Source organism: Nelumbo lutea, chromosome 1 (assembly GCF_056320005.1).
Source record: "Nelumbo lutea isolate HS-2025 chromosome 1, American lotus-T2T, whole genome shotgun sequence".
NCBI classification, from domain to species: domain Eukaryota; kingdom Viridiplantae; phylum Streptophyta; class Magnoliopsida; order Proteales; family Nelumbonaceae; genus Nelumbo; species Nelumbo lutea.
Genome location: NC_142684.1, coordinates 82735572 through 82753187, shown reverse-complemented (window position 1 = coordinate 82753187; position 17616 = coordinate 82735572). Strand labels below are relative to the sequence as shown.

Here is a 17616-nt window from a genome sequence, read left to right as displayed (position 1 = left end):
TAGAAGAAGAGAAGTTGAGTATGTCGGAGAAAGCTTGGGAGGGTCTACTGTGGAAGAAGAAGAAGAAGAAAAAGAGATCAGAGGGAGATATAGCTGATTATGCCAGAAAAAGTAATGGTTGAAGCTTTCTTGGTTTTCGGTGAAGATGACCAAACAGTCGATGTAAGTTATCGTCACTATTCAATGGTTGTCGGAGCTCACGGGTTACAAGTTGGGGGGAGGGTAATCGATCCCTTGTCATACATTTTGGAACTCAATATTGTTAAATTAGATTGAAAAGTTATTTGGAGTCGAAGACTGCCCTTAGTCTAGACTCCTACTAGTTTTCAATTAAGGAGGCTTGGGCTGTGTGGCGGTTTTCTATTGGTGAGGACTAGCAAGATGCTGGTCCAAAGGACTAGCAGATGCCGTCTTGAACGAGGTATCCCATCCCCATACCTTTAAACCTCAAACCCTTGTGTTAGCGGGATAACAAAATTCATCCTTGAAATTCTAGATTAGTACTATATACTTCCGGTCTAATGTCACTTTGGTCCCTGAACTTAAGTGTGCCAAACTAGTATTTGAACTTTCAAAGTGTGTTAATTTAGTCCAAAATTGTTAATTGCCATTATCGGATGCAAATGCCTTTCAGCTATCTTTTAATTTTCTTTTTGTCATAGTTTAAAAGTTAAACAACAACAACAACAACAACAACGACCCGTAAGGTTTAGGAGCTGCATCGTTGTAAGCCACGACAACTTCTAGCGACATGTTGAATATGCTAGCCAAATCCCGGCACCTCAAATTGGCTCCTAGATTTCGGCCGCCCATTTCCCCCATGTCCTTTACCCAATGCCTAGGGGTGGCCACAAGTCGAGTTCTTCACGAGCTACTCGAGCTTGGCTCATGAAAATCTCGACTCGACGTAGTTTCAACTGAGCTTTTAGCCGAACTCGAATATCTATATAAAATAATAATAATAATAATAATAAAATTATAGAAAATAATATATATATATATAATATTTTTATTTATATATATGATAATAACTAATTATTATAATTCTTAATTTTTTAAATATCAAATAAAAATATTATATATATATTATTTTTATAAAATATTTTTCTCAAGTCGAGTTCAAGCTTACGAGTTTTTGACTTGAGCTTGAGCCTTGTACTACCTTGGCGAGCTGAGTTCAAGCCTTATATTTTTCGGCTCAGCTTGGCTCGAATCCACCCCTACTTACACCCTTGTAGGGGCATAGAGCATTCTTAGGCCCTCCTTTGCCTCTCAATTTTGAAGCAGGAAAATTGCCGATTGAAGGGTGGTTCATCTCAATTCAAGGTTGCTATCTTGGGTGTGGTTGGTGTCATTGGCGGCCAGCCTCTCACAATGTTTATGAAGATAAATCCATTGGTTTTGTTCTCCACTTGTATGATGTTGTTAATTCTCCTGGTGTTACAATAGACATTAGCCACATGAATAGTAGTGCTGTGGTAATTTTCTTCTTGCAACACTATTATTTTTTTTCTTAGAGATTGAAGCCTTTGGTGCTTTTTAAGACTATTTAAACTTCTATTGTTTGGATTGGAATTGGGTTTTGTTCGTTGTTGCACTACCATAATGGTGATGATGACAGAATCCTGATGAACAATAAGAAGAAGAGGTTTTAGTTGACTGCTTTGCTGCTTAGTGAAAATGAATGGGTAAGGAAAATGTTGGGTCAATTGTTCCCAGGATACGACAGAGCCTTGGGCGAGAGTTAGAAACCAGCAAAGTTGAAGAGTCTCTGAAGAAACTTGTTGTGAGACAGTAGCAGATTGAACTGAAAGAGACAAAAGTGATTTTCGAAAAGCTTGTGTGTGCATTTGCTTGATTCATGCTCCTTAAATAATTTCGAAAGAGCTATGAAACAAAGGAAAGTGTTGGTTGAAAAAATGCTCTTTGAACAGTCACATTTTCAAACATTGTGACTGTTAAAAATGTAGTTAGCAGTTAATGACTATTAACTTTGAATAGTGTATTTTGATCACACTTGATCGAATTGTGACCATCAAAATATCAACGAGCAAAATGCACCTTTAAAACACATCATTGTGCCGCACACACGCATGTGCGTTGCATGGTAGCAAGTCTTGTAATTTCCCAATGTGGGACAAGTTAAAAACTAGTTTTAGTAAGAAAAAAATAACTATTTTTCAAAACATGTGTACAAGTGTGTTTTTCATGTAATTGATCAATCAAACCCCATTGGATTTAATCTCTAATGAGATTAAAATCTAACGTGGATTGATATGTCCCTTTATTCCAATAGAAAATTTACCTTGTTTCAAAAATTTGTGAGTCATTTCATGGTGATTGGTTATATGTTTTAAGCTTATCATCTAATCACTACTGGTATGCAATGTACACTTGCCTTTGTTCTTGTTTGCACAATGGACCTGAGTTCTTAATTCTCAATAACCGTACTGCCTATTAACTAAAAAAAGATTGGAAATTCTTCCAATCCTTCAATTACTGATGGTGTAGCTCACAGGACATTGGATGTTCTTGCAGTCTATTTGTTAAAAATATTTAAGGGGTGGACGATGGAAAGCATTGATCTCTATGCCTTCCCACGTTCCATCATTCATGTCAAATAAGCGAATTTGCAACGTTAAGAACTGATGAACACTTGTTAGATTAGCAGGTTGGCTTGATTCTTGGCAATGAAACGTTTCTATACACCTTAGGCTGCTTTTGAAAACGATGCAAATAAGTGTGAATGAAAATAAGTAGAGTGTAAAATGGTCTTATAAATGTAAATCCTATTTTTACATATTATTATCAATGTAAACATGCATTGGAAAATGTGTTTTCTATCATTTATCAATATATATATATATATATATATATAATATTGCATGTTGTCAAACACAGACAAAAGTGAGCGAAAGTACAAATTTACCCAGAACTAGGATTTACACTCTATTTGCATCATTTCCAAATGCAACCTTAATGACTTTGGCTTAGACAGTCCGAATGAGACACAAACACCTTGGAATAGATTCTGATAATAGATTCTTTTCTAGGTTTAGATTGTTGAATGAATCTATCCATCAATGTGAGAGATCTCATTTTTGAGCAATCATTGAAACCAATCCAAGCCTAACCTGTAGACTAGATTGATAGTGTGGTCAGAGCCAGTGGTGGACGATGAATGGTATCTTGCAAAAGAGTTTTCATTTCGGTTTCATTAAAACCAATCCAAAACCAATAGTGTGATCGGAGTCGGTGGCAGACAATGAATAGTGTTTCAAGAGTAATTTTGAAATTTTGAAATTTTGAAATATTTGACATGCATGTGACATCATGTGATATACATAACTAACAAATTACTAACGAGAGAGGCTAAGCTGACACATTTTAGAAGCTCAGATATTGAATTAACATATTTTAAAGTTCAGGGATCATAATGACATTAAACCCAAAATATAGGGTACTAATGTGGAATTTCCCATATTATTATTATTATTATTTAGGAGTGTATTAAGTTGGATTTGGACTAACTCGGCTCAAGCTACACGGGCTGTTCAATAGGGCTACAAATGCGTCGGATCGGATTCGGTAAGGGCATATCTGATCCGATCCATTAAGAAAAATTGACTGATTAGAAACCGATAAACATCCATCAGATTTTCAAAAGCATGATTTGAAAATTTGAATTCGAATGTATTGTCGGACATTTGATTTGAATTTGATTTGATTAGAATTATATTTATATTATGTAATATAAATAATATATTAAAATATAAAATAGTCTATAGAATATACATATATAATATATAATATTTCATAATTAACGGATCAGATCGGATCAGCTAATATCCAAATCCAATCCATTAAATTAATGGATCAGCTTTCTAATAAGATCCGATTTATTATGATCAAAAGGGATATCTGAATCCGTCTCTTAACGGATCGGTATCGGATTCAAATCGACCTAATGTGACTTATTTACAGACCTACAGTTCTGTTCAATAACGGATGACAGGAGATACTCCATTAGCATCATAATTCAGTCCTCACAAAACCGTCACCACACCGTGTTCACAGCTAGCCGTGCATCGAGAACATTTCCGTACTTTTTTCATTCACAAGGAGATATTCGCGATGCACAGCTGCAAGCGTCTGTGAGTACGGTGTGAGGAGGGTTCTGAGAGGACTGAATCCGAATTCTACCTAAATTAGCAATAGCAACCATACCATACACTTGCCCTAGAAAAAATTTGAAAGGAAAAAACCCTAGCTAGGGTTTAAGCAGCAGCTCCTCTTAAACAAAACGAGAAAAACGGAAACAAGCTCTTTCTCGTTCTCGCCTGTTTATATGGTGCTGCGGGTGTTTCCAATTATGACTTCCCATTTCTCCATCTTCAATTCCATGCAGGCTATATCCTACCTTGATTTTCAAAATCCTTTTTCTATCTTTCGCGATGGTGGAGTTTAATCACGCCGTTAAAGAACCCAACGAAGTTGAAAAGCTCATAATACCAGAAGGGTCTCTCGACCCTTTTATTCCCTTTCTGGACGACTTCTACCTACCGATAGTCGAGGATTTTAGCGGTTTCAACTGTATACAGGATTGGATCATGGAAACCGGTTCAATCGAAATGCCAATTGAAGAAAACCAATCCCTGGACGGGTCTGACTTGAAAAAAGTCGAACTTGCTTACTCCGGGGAGCCCGTTCAAATACCGGTTGAAGAAATCCATGAAGAAACCTATTCACGAAATCAGTTTGAAGATGGAGTTGATGAAAGAACGGCTCAAGGAGATCTTTCTGAGAAGGCAGAGGATATGGATTCTTTAATCGAAGAGCGAATGGAGAAAGTTAGTTTGATTGGAGCCCCAGATGGTAGTCTTCTTGGTGAGCATGATCCGATTTCAGTAAATCGTGAAAGCAATGAATGCTTGCTTGAGGCATCCGTAACTTTGGATGCTTTGGATAAGAAGGAATTAGGTGGACCAGCCAAGGCTTTCGGGACTGTTACTCAAGAGGACAAATTAGAGCTGAGCTCAGATAAGGACAGCAAAAATTCTTTTGCAACTGGGTTGGTAACTACAGAGGATATTTCTGGTAAAAGTGGCAAGGAGAATGTTGAGTTAGTAAGTGATGGAGAAGATAGTGATAGTTCAGAGTCCGAGAGTGACAGTTCTTCTTCATCTTCCTCCAGTTTTTCCAGCAGTGAGGAGGAGAATGACGACGAAGAAGAGGAGGACGAGGACGAAGAGGATGAAGAGACAAAGATGGTTGAGTTTGAAGAAGGTGAGATAAAGAATTTAGATGGAGAATATATTGTCGATGGCAGCGATGATGATGGCGAGGGAGTTATAACTGGACCCATAAAGTCTAAAAACGAGCTTGAGGTAACTATGTTGGCCTTAATGTCCCTTAATGTTTGTAAATACAGAAAAAAGGGTCTTATGTTTATATACTGCTCTTGTATATACTCTTCAATGCTGTCATTTTTGTCAAGTTTATGGTAAGACTAATCATGAGAAGACTACTTTCTGCATTTTTTTTTCTTATTAGGGCCATTACAGGTTGGTTGACTATTTGTCTGCTCTTGAAAGAACACAAGCTGGGAATGTTGATTCGTCCGTGCTATTTGTGTCGTATATGTGAACTGCCTAGCTATCAAATTATATAATAACATATTTCCTACTGTTTTAGCTATTGGATTTGCTTAAGTAACTCTGGCACAAAATGACACTCACACACTATCAAAATCTTGATTGACTTGCTACCAGAAAAACTGAAATGCTCAATGCATTGCATTTAGATTATGAAGGTAATAGTATAAGTAACACCATCAAAAAAATCTGTATATAGAATAGAGCTCCTGGGAAAATACAATTACATCATGAAGTATGAGCTATAGATATTGAAACTAGTGGAGATATAAATGAAGTTCTACTATTTACATTTTTTTCGTGTATGATAATTTGTCTCTGCTACTATTTTCAATTTATTATGTTTTATATATCTGATGTGAGTGTAAAGTTATTGAATGCTTCAAATGTGTATCACTTTATGCATGAAAAGGAACATTTAGGCAAACCTTTAAGACAAAGATGAATCATGAATGATAAACACTGATAGAGAGTTGAGCAAATCAATTTCAAGCCAGATTAGTTTTAGTGATCTGAGAGTTTCTACACTTGAAATTAATTATACTAGTACACTTATGTGGTTTGATACCTAACTCACCCTTAAGGAATCATATATGCAAGTTTAGAGTTCTAAAACGGCTGGTTGGTGAAGTAATAAGAAAACATCTATGGACTGACCATTTAAATGTGGTTATGACCATTGATGGAGTGAAGTGGAAGAACAGTATGCATGCAGCTATCCCAAATGATGTGGATAAGGTTGTGTTAAATTGAGGGTTAGTCAACACAACCTGGGAAGTCCCCGTGCTGCACAATCATAAAAAAAAGTCCCCGTGCTGCACCACAACTCATAAGTAATAGTTTCCTTTTTTCTTCATCGAAAAAAAGAAAATCGAGGGTTATTCAGTTTTACTTGGATGATCAGCTGATGATGCATCTCAATCTGACTTAGTATAGACATAGCATTTGGTTGGTAGTTGGTAGCTCACTATCTAATTTAATATTTAGATGCATGTTGTAACTGATACAACTGCACGTGTGTGTTGTGTTTGTAAATATAATGTTTGTTGGCTTATTTATTTATTTTTTGATGAATGTTTGTCGGCTTTTTTATTAATTTCTTTTCTTTTTTGATGTTAAGTCGGCAAGTCCTCTTTTCTTGCTATAGTGTCTATTTCTTTATGATTATGTGTTATATTTTTTTATTTTTGTTTTACCCACCATGTTTCTGGCAGAGTTTATCATTTTAAATCTTGAATTGAGATTTTTCACATGTTGGTAGTCAATCAATGTAATTGGGGTTTTAACCAAATATGTTGCAGTTTCTCCCTGAAGTTCCTCCAGTGAATGTCACTTTGGAGCCACATCATCAGATCCTATCTGTTGGAGTTATCTTATCAGTAAGTTCATATTAAACCTGGAAGCATATTCTTGATTAAAAACCCTGGATGATTTCATGACATTAAGAAAATTGGGCACCATCACACAAGTATATAATGTAGAACATACTGCACAAGAGGGATAATCCATTCAACAGCTTATTTCAGAACGTCTTGTTCTATTTCTTCAATGCAAAGAAGGATGACTCAATCAGATGTTCATTCCCATCTGAAAATTGCATGTTTGATAATTAGTTAATATTAATGCTTATTTATCAGGTTTTACCAAGATCATCCATCTATAGTTGTGTGCCAGTTTTGTTCTCTCAATTGATTGGTGGTTTCTTTTTAACTTTTCAGATTTTGGGTACCAAAGTTGTCGTAGAAGGAACTGAGAGGCACAACCCTCTTAATGAGGGTTCTATTCTCTGGATTACAGAAACCCGCATGCCACTAGGGATTGTAGATGAAATCTTTGGACCTGTCAAGAACCCTTATTACATTGTAAGGTACAACTCAGACAAGGAGGTTCCATCTGGAATCAGCCAAGGCACCCCTGTGTCCTTTGTCCCGGAGTTTGCCAATCATGTCCTCAATGACAAGAATCTGTACAAGAAAGGATATGATGCATCTGGTGAGAATGATGAAGAAGTCTCTGGTGAAGCTGAGTTCTCTGATGATGAGAAGGAGGCTGAGTACAAAAGAATGCAACGGATGGCAAAACGAGGTGCAGATGATCGGAAATGCAAAAATTGGGAGTTTGCTGATAAGAAGAAATTTCAACACAAGGGTGAGGCCAGGAAGAATGTCCGACCTCCAATTCATCCACCAGCATCAGAAAGTCGGCCACAAATTCCAAACCAGCTCCATACACCCCATGTTGCAGCACCATTCAGTTGTGGAAGTTGTGTTTGCTCACCTGGCGCAGGGCCAGGCAATGGTAGCTTGCCTGTTATTGTTCCTCCTGGGCCCCAGATGGTGCAGACAGCCTGTTATACACCTCAGCATTTATCGATACCTTCAAGTGGACTTTGGACCAATGGAATACCTTGTCAGCAGCAGCTCAACGGATTTCCAATGAATGGGATGCCAATCCATCAACATCCACAACAGATGCTAATAAGTTTCCCAAATGGATTACCAGTTCAGCAGCAGATAGATCCTAGTCAGATGCTACTGCCTAATGTATCATTTCCTTTTGGGCAGCCGAACCCCTTAGCTGGGCCCACTTCAACATCTTGGCCAGGGGTTGTAGGCCAGAATGGGTTCAGCCAGGTACCATTTGGAATAGGTTTACAAGGTCAGTGTTTGCAATCATCCATGAGTGTTGGTGACCAAAGAATTCCATCCAGTAACTCATGTGCCGAACAGGGTTATGGACCTGCTGCTACACAAGGCAACATTACAACACCCTTGCAATTTAATCAAGGATCAACATCCAGTCATGGGAGAAAACCATACCGGCGTGGTGGTGGTGGTGGTTATTTTAGAGGTGGGAGAGGTCAGAGGCGATCTGGGTGAGATTGATTATTTTAATGCTGTAAAGTATTTTCTTAATTGCTAGTCAACCGCCATGCCTACCCCCTAGAAAAAGAAGGAAATGAAAAGAAAAGAAAAAGAAAATTTTCTTATAGTTATCTAAAATTTTGTACTTGTCTTTTTTTGTTATGTAATGTAGTAGTAGTTCTCATTTCTTCTTTGATGGATGCTGGAACCATAATCATTTACATGTTTATCAGCAGGCTATAAGGATAATATGCATAGTTGGAATTGTGCCATCTCATCCATTGGGTTTAATACCAATTGCTTTAGAAATTTGAAACTTTGCTCGCTTTACCACTGATTTTGTACTAGGTATTGTAGTGCTTATGAGGGGAAATTATTGAACCCACTTGATGTTATTGTTTGGTGTACAAGAAAAACGTAAGAGATGTTTTACGTTTTCTAGATAGAAGAAAATCTTAAAATTGCTTTATGTATTTTCTAGACTATCTAGACTACAAATATAGATCAGTCTCAGGTCATAAAATGAAAGCAAATGTTAGTAGATACTGCAAGAACTTGAACAATTAGCCTTCATCATCTGAGTTCATTGGCTATACAACAAGTCAAGTTTATGATTTGGATATAATGCCGATTTAAGTTGGAGCTGGGATTTCATGTTCATGGTAACCAAAAACTCTGTTCAGAATCATGGCTAATCTAACTCCACCCTGCGCTATCCGTTTGTTGACAATTGGCAGCCTTGAATTGAAGTAGTCATCTGTTAAGAGACAAAAGTAACACATTTATTTGTCATGAAGGCTAAAAAAGTTTCAAATCCGAAACAAGTAGACTGAGTATTTGATAAAAAAGGCCTGGAAGTGTGAAGGAAATCACAAAGTTGGGTCATGGGTGTTTGTACATGGTTATATTTGGAGAAACTTGGCTGTTCTTGCTATATTTACATTTGATATATTTTTCTCCATATTTTACCCTAATGCATGTGATTAGGCTTTGAAAAAATTATGCATGTACTATGTCTACTGATTTTTTCAGCAGAAGTTTTATTTATTTGTAAAATTTGTTTTTAACATAAAAATGATATGCAGTAATTATGCTAGCAATAGAACAGAGTTAACTTATGGGGTATTATTAATATTATTGTTGAGCTGTATGGGCCATGAATAGTGATTTGCTTTAAATTCAGTAACTTATTGGAAGGAATAACAAAATAAGATTAATTTAGATGGATTATGGATGAGGTATGAAAAAGATGTGAGAAATTTGTGTTATAGTTCAGTGAAGAAAGCATATTAGCCCTTAGCCAAACTACACATATTAATTTTTACTACAAGAATCTTATAAATAACAACTATAATAAGGTGTATTAATTACTGTACTCTTTTTAAGAGATTTCTTAATAAGTAATATATTGAAGCTTACGTTGTGTTGATGTACAACCAACCAAAAGAAAATACTGCAGTCTTTGAGCAGACAAGCTTTTTTAATTTCTTTATATCTTCCCTTTGTCTTTTAGATTTCTGAGCAAGTTCTCCCAAAGTTTTTTTTTTTTTTATATTTAATTCTCCCAAAGCTTTTGCTATCTCTCTTTATTGCATGGTAGATTTTCTAGCGAATTTAAATCTTGAGCCATCATTTCCATACGGAATAAATATTACCAATTTTGAGTCAACTACATGGTGTAGAATGCTTTTTGTAGTCTTGAATAGAAAATTAAAAAAAAAGGAAATTTTAGTAAAATCTCTGAAGGGGTGGAAGTTATATTTATCATGTAAACATGATCACCATTTTTGTTGCTCAAATGCTTCATACATGATCCATTAGAGGGTTCCATTCCCAATATCAAAGTCATAAATCTTTTATGCTCCTAATCTTTAATTATCCTTGCATATGGACATCCTGACCATCTTTTTGAGCAATTCATAGTGCACTTCATATCTTAAAGAATTTTTTAGTGAGGATGACTCACTTACCTGCTAGAGTTTCACCTGGTGTGACACCTTCATAACCCCATTTGCAAGCCAAGTTTATGCTCTCTGTAGCATACCTGCATGTACGTGTAGAGGAAGACTGCAGATATGAGAACCTCAATAAGGGAAGGGAGTGATTTTAGATGGTTTCTTAAGAACAATGGGAGATCTTAGGGTTTAATGGTTGATTAGAATCATTTGATCACCATACTCACTTCTTAGGACAAGAGAAGAGATCCTCACAGTCTCCCCATGACATTATATCATCTGACCAGATACCCTGTTTTGTTTATTAGCAAACACACCTTGTATGAAACTCACTCTCTGATAACTGAGGAAAGGAAAAAAAAAGAACATTTCAAGACGCAAGAAAGCCATTCAACTGTCCTTACAGCAGTGAAATTCTTCTGTATGTCTTCTTGGAAGAGATCCATGTCCTTATCATAGAAATCCTTCATAGCAGTAAGAATTATCTCTCTGTCCCACACCTAAACACAGTAGGGATCAGTCATAATCAGTGCACAAGAAGTCAAGAATGATCTCCTTCCGCCATTCCATTGACATTGATGATCAGTCTTAATGGAGGCAAGAATATCCCTTAGTGGCCTTTTACACTATTAGAAATGACCACTTGTGATCTTGAAACAGTGCTAGTAGAGAGACCTCAGCCCCATAAGTTCATCAACGATTATTCGTCCCTCTGAAGTCTGAACTCTTTCAGAGAAGACAACCAATAAAGGTTGTATGTTCCAGTGTTTTCAAAACTGGACTGGACTAGACTGGATGGACGGACCGGAAAAAATGGGAATCAGTCACCTGACCGGCTCCGTTTCACTCCAAAACCGTCTTTTGGCAAAAAACCGTTGGTTTGATCAGCGAACCGCTGATTTGGGTGGTCGAACCATCAACCTGGACAATTGATGTTTTGGTCTTTTTTTGTTTTTTTAATTTTTGTCCAAACAGTTGGACCGTTTGACCCAGGAACCAAACCCAGAATGGTTCCCTGTCCGGTCTGGTTTTAAAAACCTTGATATGTTCTTATATATGCACTGATAATCAGAAAAATAAAGATCAATGCCGGTAGGCATATTAGGCGATACTGATAGTGTTTTTTTCACTTTTATTTATATTTTTTTTTCAAAACCGGTTCAGGGGGCCGGTTTAAGGCTCCTCCATCCCCTGAACCGGTCAGAACCCCGATACATCCTCGATAGGGGCGTATCAGGGAGCTTCTGAAATAATACATATCGGCCATTCCGGACTGATACGCACTTGCTGTGAATAACATGACAGTTTAATTTGGCTCTTTTAGAAATTAGGGATTGCCTCTTTTTGATGGTAGATAAAAACCACGTCACCCATACATTTATCAAATCGACCATGTTCAATTTAAACAGTCATTCTCGGTCTGTGATTTTCTCTTGCTGTGGGAACTGTGAGTTCTGTAAGATGACCCACCTTGGAGCTACCAAGCAAATAAGAAAAGGTAAATTGCAGAGGTACTCTGTATTTTTGGGGTAGTGGCACTATGAGTATGAACTTTCAAGTGCGTCATTAGTACCCTTAACTTTCAAAATATACACTTAAGTCGAACTCTATTAAACTATCTTATAATGAGGGTGAAAATTACTAAAATGCCAATATTTTACATTATGCTTTTTTACTGTTTTTCTTGTGTTATTTTGATGCAGTTCAATAGTGTGGCACAAAAGAAACACCAATTCACAGAATAGCAATGCAGTTAAAGTCTGCACCTAAGGCTCAGTTTGAAAGGAGTACAAATGTAAAGTGCAAAACCTGGTATTTTGTATCTATTTGTACCATACATATCTGTATTTATACTCCTTCCAAACTAAGCCTAAATAAAAACATTTAGAAACAGTTACAACATTTCCTGATGACGAGGATGGATAAATACTGAACAATTCTTACGTTTGTGGTTTTTGTACTCCTACAAATACACTGCCCACCATAATTTTTTGCCGCTACTATTTGCGTCAGAAAATATAAGAAGATGAAAAGAGAATCTAGGCATTTTTATAATTTTATTATAATTTTAATAGAATTGGACTAAAAGCTTAGTTAGAAAAGAATACAAATACAAATATATACAAAATATAAGGTTTTACACTTCACATATTTGTATTTATACTTTCTTCAAATTGAGCCTAAATGTATAAAAGTTTAGGATACTTAACTGTTGGAATTGAAATTTTAGACCCTCAATATCACTGCCCCCAAAGTACAGGGTATCTATTTGCATGGTGGTTTTCGAACTGTCATTGACCTGGACGGTCGGACCATTCAGTCCGAAACCATCCCAGCAACCAGTTCTGTTTCACCTTAAAACCGTTCATTGGCTAAAAACCATTGATTTGGTCAGTGATTTGCTGACTCAGGCGATTAAACCATCAACCCAAAAAACAGTTTTTGACCATTTTTTATTTATTTATTTTTTTAATCAGAATGAATTGGACCACTGACCCAGAAACTGGTGGGCAAAGCTGTTCCGGTTCCAGATCGATTTTTAAAACATTGCCTATTTGTAATTTACCCAATAAGAAATCCTGGTTACTGGTACTTACATGGTGCAAATTAGATTTGTGCTTGAACCAGATTAAATCTATAGTGTTCCCACCTTCATCGCTTGTGAATCCTACATGCATGGGCTGAAAAAGAAAACAAGGAAAACATTACAAACCAGAGTGCCAAGAGAAAATGAGGGATAGTTAATATTGAAAGATGAATACCATATAGATTACCTGGTGGATGTCTCCCATGAAGTGTGATAAGAACAGCAGGGCCTCAGTCATATTATCTACAAGAGATGAACAAACAAGGAAACAAGTAGAGAGTCATCCAGCATCAATGACAAGATTTTCAGTAGAAGTATGTGGAGAAGAGACATATTAATTTGAATTTTGAAGAGAACATAAATTAAGGGTCTATTTGATTTATAATGGGAATCGGAATCAAAATCCTTCAAAATTGGAATCAGAATAGTTTATTTACAGTCTTTAATTCAAACAAGAATTGGAATGAAAATTATAATCAATTGAACTGGTATTTCATTCCCAAGAAATGGGGAGAGAGAGAGAGGTCATTCATTCCTTCAAATGGGAGAATGTAATTCCACCAAAAATGGGAAGGGGATTCCAATTTTACACAACCAAACATTTGGACATTCGGATTCCGATTCCTCATTCCCATGAACAAAACGGGCCCCAAGCATAAAGAGGTGAGGCTTTGTTACATCGACGATCAGAGGTTCCATGCTGATAATGCATGAGCTGAGTGGTGAAGTTCTGAACAGCACCAGCAACGCACATGCCCTTTACTCCTTGTGGGTCGTGGCAATCCCCTGTTCGTGTACAGTTTCACATTATCACTTCACTGTATATAAACAACAAAATCAAACAATAGCGAAACACAGAAAGAATAAAAACTTGGGTTCCAGTCAGGTACTTGAATAATCGAAGGTACAAGCCTTGTCCGGGGTGTCAATGAAGTGAAGAGAACTTGTCCAGCGATATCTGTACCAGTGGCGGATTTGATCGGGCCACGTACAAAGGGACGACAAGTCACCCTTGGCATATTCAGGTAGCAAATTCTGAACAGCGTGTGCTGCTTCGGGATCTAGAAGAGACTATTGACATTAACATTTCTTAGTTAGTTACTCGTACTCAAGTTGCTTTCCAGACAGGTTTTCTAATAATTAGTACTTTCTCTTTCTCTCTCTCTCTTAGTTTTTTATTTTTATTTTTTGAATTTTTGGTTGTTTTCCATGCAAACCAAAGTAATTCTTATTTCTGGTATATCTGGAGAAGTGATATGGTCTTCTTCATTGATCATATTGGATAAAGCCTTTGGAATGATCACTGTTGGACACCACAGGCCACGTCAGACCTATACCCCACCATATATTAAAGCTTTCTTCAAGTGATTTGTGCTGTTCAAAGCTTCAATTTTTCAGTTCATGGAGTTGTGTCAAGAGAAGAAAAGGGGGTAGAGGGGTTTAGCTTGGGCATGTTGGTAGCGACTTTAGGTTGGAGAAAGAAACCCTTGGTCCTTAACACGAGTCCAGATTCGCTGGAAACAAAATTATACACCGCGAGCCGGGCAACCTACCATAAGTGAACATGCCAATGTACTGTACACATGAAGTGCAGGTTCTAAATGGAACCATGTGATCACTCGCAATAGGTTGTCCAGCCCAGAGTGTATAATTTTATCTCCAGCTCATTTGGTTTCCTTATGATACATTTGATTGCTGAGAAAGGATGAGACACGAGAAAGGATGGGATGAAATGAGCCATGCACGAGAAAGGATGAGACACGATTTGATTGCAACAAACAAGTCCATGCCTTCATGGCTATGAGCCATGCACTTTGATTTTTGTGAAAGACAATTTTCCTTCAAGGCTCAGTTTGAAAGGAGTACAAATGCAAATGTGTAGTGTAAAACCTTATATTTGTATTATTTTTTATGTATCTGCACTATATATATTTGCATTTGTACTCTTTCCAAACTCCGCCCAAACAAATGAAACACCTTTCACTTATGCCGTATTTGGTTTAAATTATACAATATTTTTCTATTTTTTCCTTTCTTTACATCTTTTTTTTCAAACCAAACACAGCCTTAGAGATAAAGTATTTTGACAGTACAGATGGTCATGAATCGTCAGCTCTCGCCAGGGGATCTTGCTGTTGGGGGATTGTGCGAAGTTTTTTATTAGAAAACTTGTTGCAATCAAAACAAAAAACCTAGGAAGTAGTGTTTTGAACTCAACATTCACCTTGCTGGTTATTTGGTCACAATCCCGGTTTGGGGTCAACCTCCATGTAACCCACTTACATCCTGGGCCTGGACTTATATTTTAGGCCCAGGGTCCAGGCCTGGGCTGTATACCCTTATCATAGCGCTAAACCTATACCAGGCTCAGCCTAGCCCAGCCCATGATCACCCCTATTATGATTACATTAGTGAGGGAGGGGGTTGTGAGTTTGTGATTGAAATAAATTTCTTCTAGTATCATACCTTTCCAGTATTATAGATATTTAATTATTCATGCTAAAGCTAATGCAGTTAAATTATTTGAATGTCGTAGCAGATAAACACCATTACATCATGATGCCTAATACTCTTTTGGTCAAGGATTAAAATATCAATATACCCATTTAATATTTAAAGTTAGGTATAAATAGATATTGATATTCCAAATATCAATATCTTTTTAATAAGAATTAGGAGATGGAAGAGAGATTCCAAATATTTAAAATATTATAAAAAGCTTTTGTATCAATATATCCAACTGGATACACTAATACGGATACGATACGTATTAATTTTTTATAAGTTTCCAATCATACGAAGAAAGAATATAATATAATTCAAGAAGAAGAAATCAATTGTTAAAACTAGGTAAGACTTAATTAAAATGTTAAACAAAATCAATTAAGGTCAACTTTTTTGCAATCGTGCGCATTGTTTAGCGCTTATTGATTTAATAGAAAGAGTTATCATGTTCTAACCCAGAAAAGAAAGAAAGAAAGAAAGATCTGTCATGTGAACCTAGCGACCGGAGTTAGGTTTATTGAAAAACAAACTAGTCAGTTTCAAAAATCCATTAGTCTTATTCTTATCTCATGGTCATGGATCATAAAAGAAGGTTCATCCATCAAAAAGAGATCCACAGGACCCATAGTTGCAGTATGGAACTATTGTAATTACCCTCCAATTGTATAATCAAACAAGCAACACTAAATATTAACTACTCTATATGATATGAGATGACTTTCTAAAAGTTTTGGTGAAGTTCACCACACAAATGATTGCAGCAAGAATGGAGAGGCCACTCATGTTTCTAGCTGGTTTTTGGCCCATTTGATTTTCAGGCCACATAGTTTTGGGCCTTATGGCTCTCAATCCAATGAATATGCACCACACGGCGAGATTCAGATTGCTTATGGATGTTGGGCTCCAGTCGAGATATTTTTTTGGTAGTACACGGAAACAAAAAAGGCAAACACAAGGACCAGACTCAAGAATTTACTCTCTTGGAAAGCTCCAAAAAGCGTGTGCTTATGAGATGCTTAAAAGGCATATGATGATGCTGATTTTTGGCCCAGCCATATGCTAGTAGGTCTTTTTGTTTTTCAACAACTGAGGCCATATTAACTAAACCTCCCACATTTCCCATAGTTAGAAGATCTGGACACAAAGTGTATGTGTGTAATCAGGGTTTCCCTCTCAGACCCACCTCACAGCACTTCCTTCTCAAACATACTATGAGAATGAGAGATGTTTCCGATGTGCTATTACAACGTGCTGTGAAGTGGGTATGAAGAAGATTATGCGAGGAGGATTATACCCATCTCCAAACTCCAGCTAAGGCAGGACTTGATCTCAAGTCTCTACTACACTGGTGGGATCCATTCATTAATGGGTTCTGACCCTCCAAATATGCAGTACTGGCAGATCGTTTATGGGTCCTTAATTTTCATATGAATGAAAAATAGTTCCATGGAACTACCCTAAGATAGAACTTGGATAAAGGAATTGATTTACCTGGGCAATCCGGCATGTCATGATATGCCCTTCTTTGCTCCATGCCTGAGCTCCGGGCACCGGCAGGGAGACAGAAGCCACCAATATAACAAATGCAAGTTGAGGCAACCCCAGCAGAACTGCAAACCGACCCATTCTCGCAAGTGACTCTCCGCTTCGACAAGCAATGAAACCATCAAATTGGGTATTATTCTTGCTTATATATACGTATAGAACAAGTTCTTATTGAGTACAAGGGTCGTGTTTCCCACATGTTGACTTTGGATTGCTCCAAAAGTAAGAGATTCCAACTTCCAAACCCTCCATCATTGGAGGTGGAGAAAGGGGTCATGATGGCGTTCTCCCTAAGGCTGAGAGAACAGCTAAAGCTGGCCCTTGAATTAGTACTTTACACTTGGGAGACGGATGGAATGCATCCTAGTTCATATAGTTCATATTAAGGATATAAGCCATGTGAGCACCACTATATTGGGCTGTCATATCTTAATTCAAGGTTCAAAATTTCAATACGTATGGACTTGGCCGATATATATTGTATGAAGGTCTTCCTAATACACCCT

General features: G+C 37.0%; 2 protein-coding genes across 2 annotated transcripts; one reads left to right on the top strand and one right to left on the bottom strand.

Moving 5' to 3' along the window:
• Positions 1-4050: 4050 nt before the first annotated feature.
• Positions 4051-8834, top strand: LOC148875747 (uncharacterized). Its single transcript, XM_088965219.1, has 3 exons — positions 4051-5387; positions 6956-7033; positions 7373-8834. The coding sequence occupies exons 1-3, from the start codon at positions 4455-4457 to the stop codon at positions 8531-8533; spliced, it is 2172 nt and encodes a 723-aa protein (XP_088821345.1). The 5' UTR covers positions 4051-4454; the 3' UTR covers positions 8534-8834.
• Positions 8835-8952: 118 nt separating this feature from the next.
• On the bottom strand, positions 8953-17553 carry BFN1 (bifunctional nuclease i). The gene is made up of 9 exons (XM_088965225.1): positions 17057-17553; positions 13951-14131; positions 13739-13846; positions 13248-13303; positions 13071-13154; positions 10878-10973; positions 10701-10765; positions 10489-10562; positions 8953-9275 (listed from the first exon to the last, which is right to left on the bottom strand). Exons 1-9 carry the CDS (start codon positions 17189-17191, stop codon positions 9151-9153), a joined length of 924 nt encoding a protein of 307 aa, XP_088821351.1. The 5' UTR covers positions 17192-17553; the 3' UTR covers positions 8953-9150.
• Between the last annotated feature and the right edge of the window lie 63 nt (positions 17554-17616).

Excerpts from the sequence above, each read along its gene's own strand:
- BFN1 (XM_088965225.1), bottom strand. The coding sequence starts at position 17,191 with ATGGGTCGGTTTGCAGTTCTGCTGGGGTTGCCTCAACTTGCATTTGTT. Across the intron at positions 13,155-13,247 it reads TCATGGGAGACATCCACCAG|CCCATGCATGTAGGATTCAC; the intron begins GTAATCTATATG and ends TTTCTTTTTCAG. Across the intron at positions 10,766-10,877 it reads TACAGAAGAATTTCACTGCT|GGTATCTGGTCAGATGATAT; the intron begins GTAAGGACAGTT and ends TAAACAAAACAG.
- LOC148875747 (XM_088965219.1), top strand. The coding sequence starts at position 4,455 with ATGGTGGAGTTTAATCACGCCGTTAAAGAACCCAACGAAGTTGAAAAG. Across the intron at positions 5,388-6,955 it reads AGTCTAAAAACGAGCTTGAG|TTTCTCCCTGAAGTTCCTCC; the intron begins GTAACTATGTTG and ends AATATGTTGCAG. Across the intron at positions 7,034-7,372 it reads CTGTTGGAGTTATCTTATCA|ATTTTGGGTACCAAAGTTGT; the intron begins GTAAGTTCATAT and ends TTAACTTTTCAG.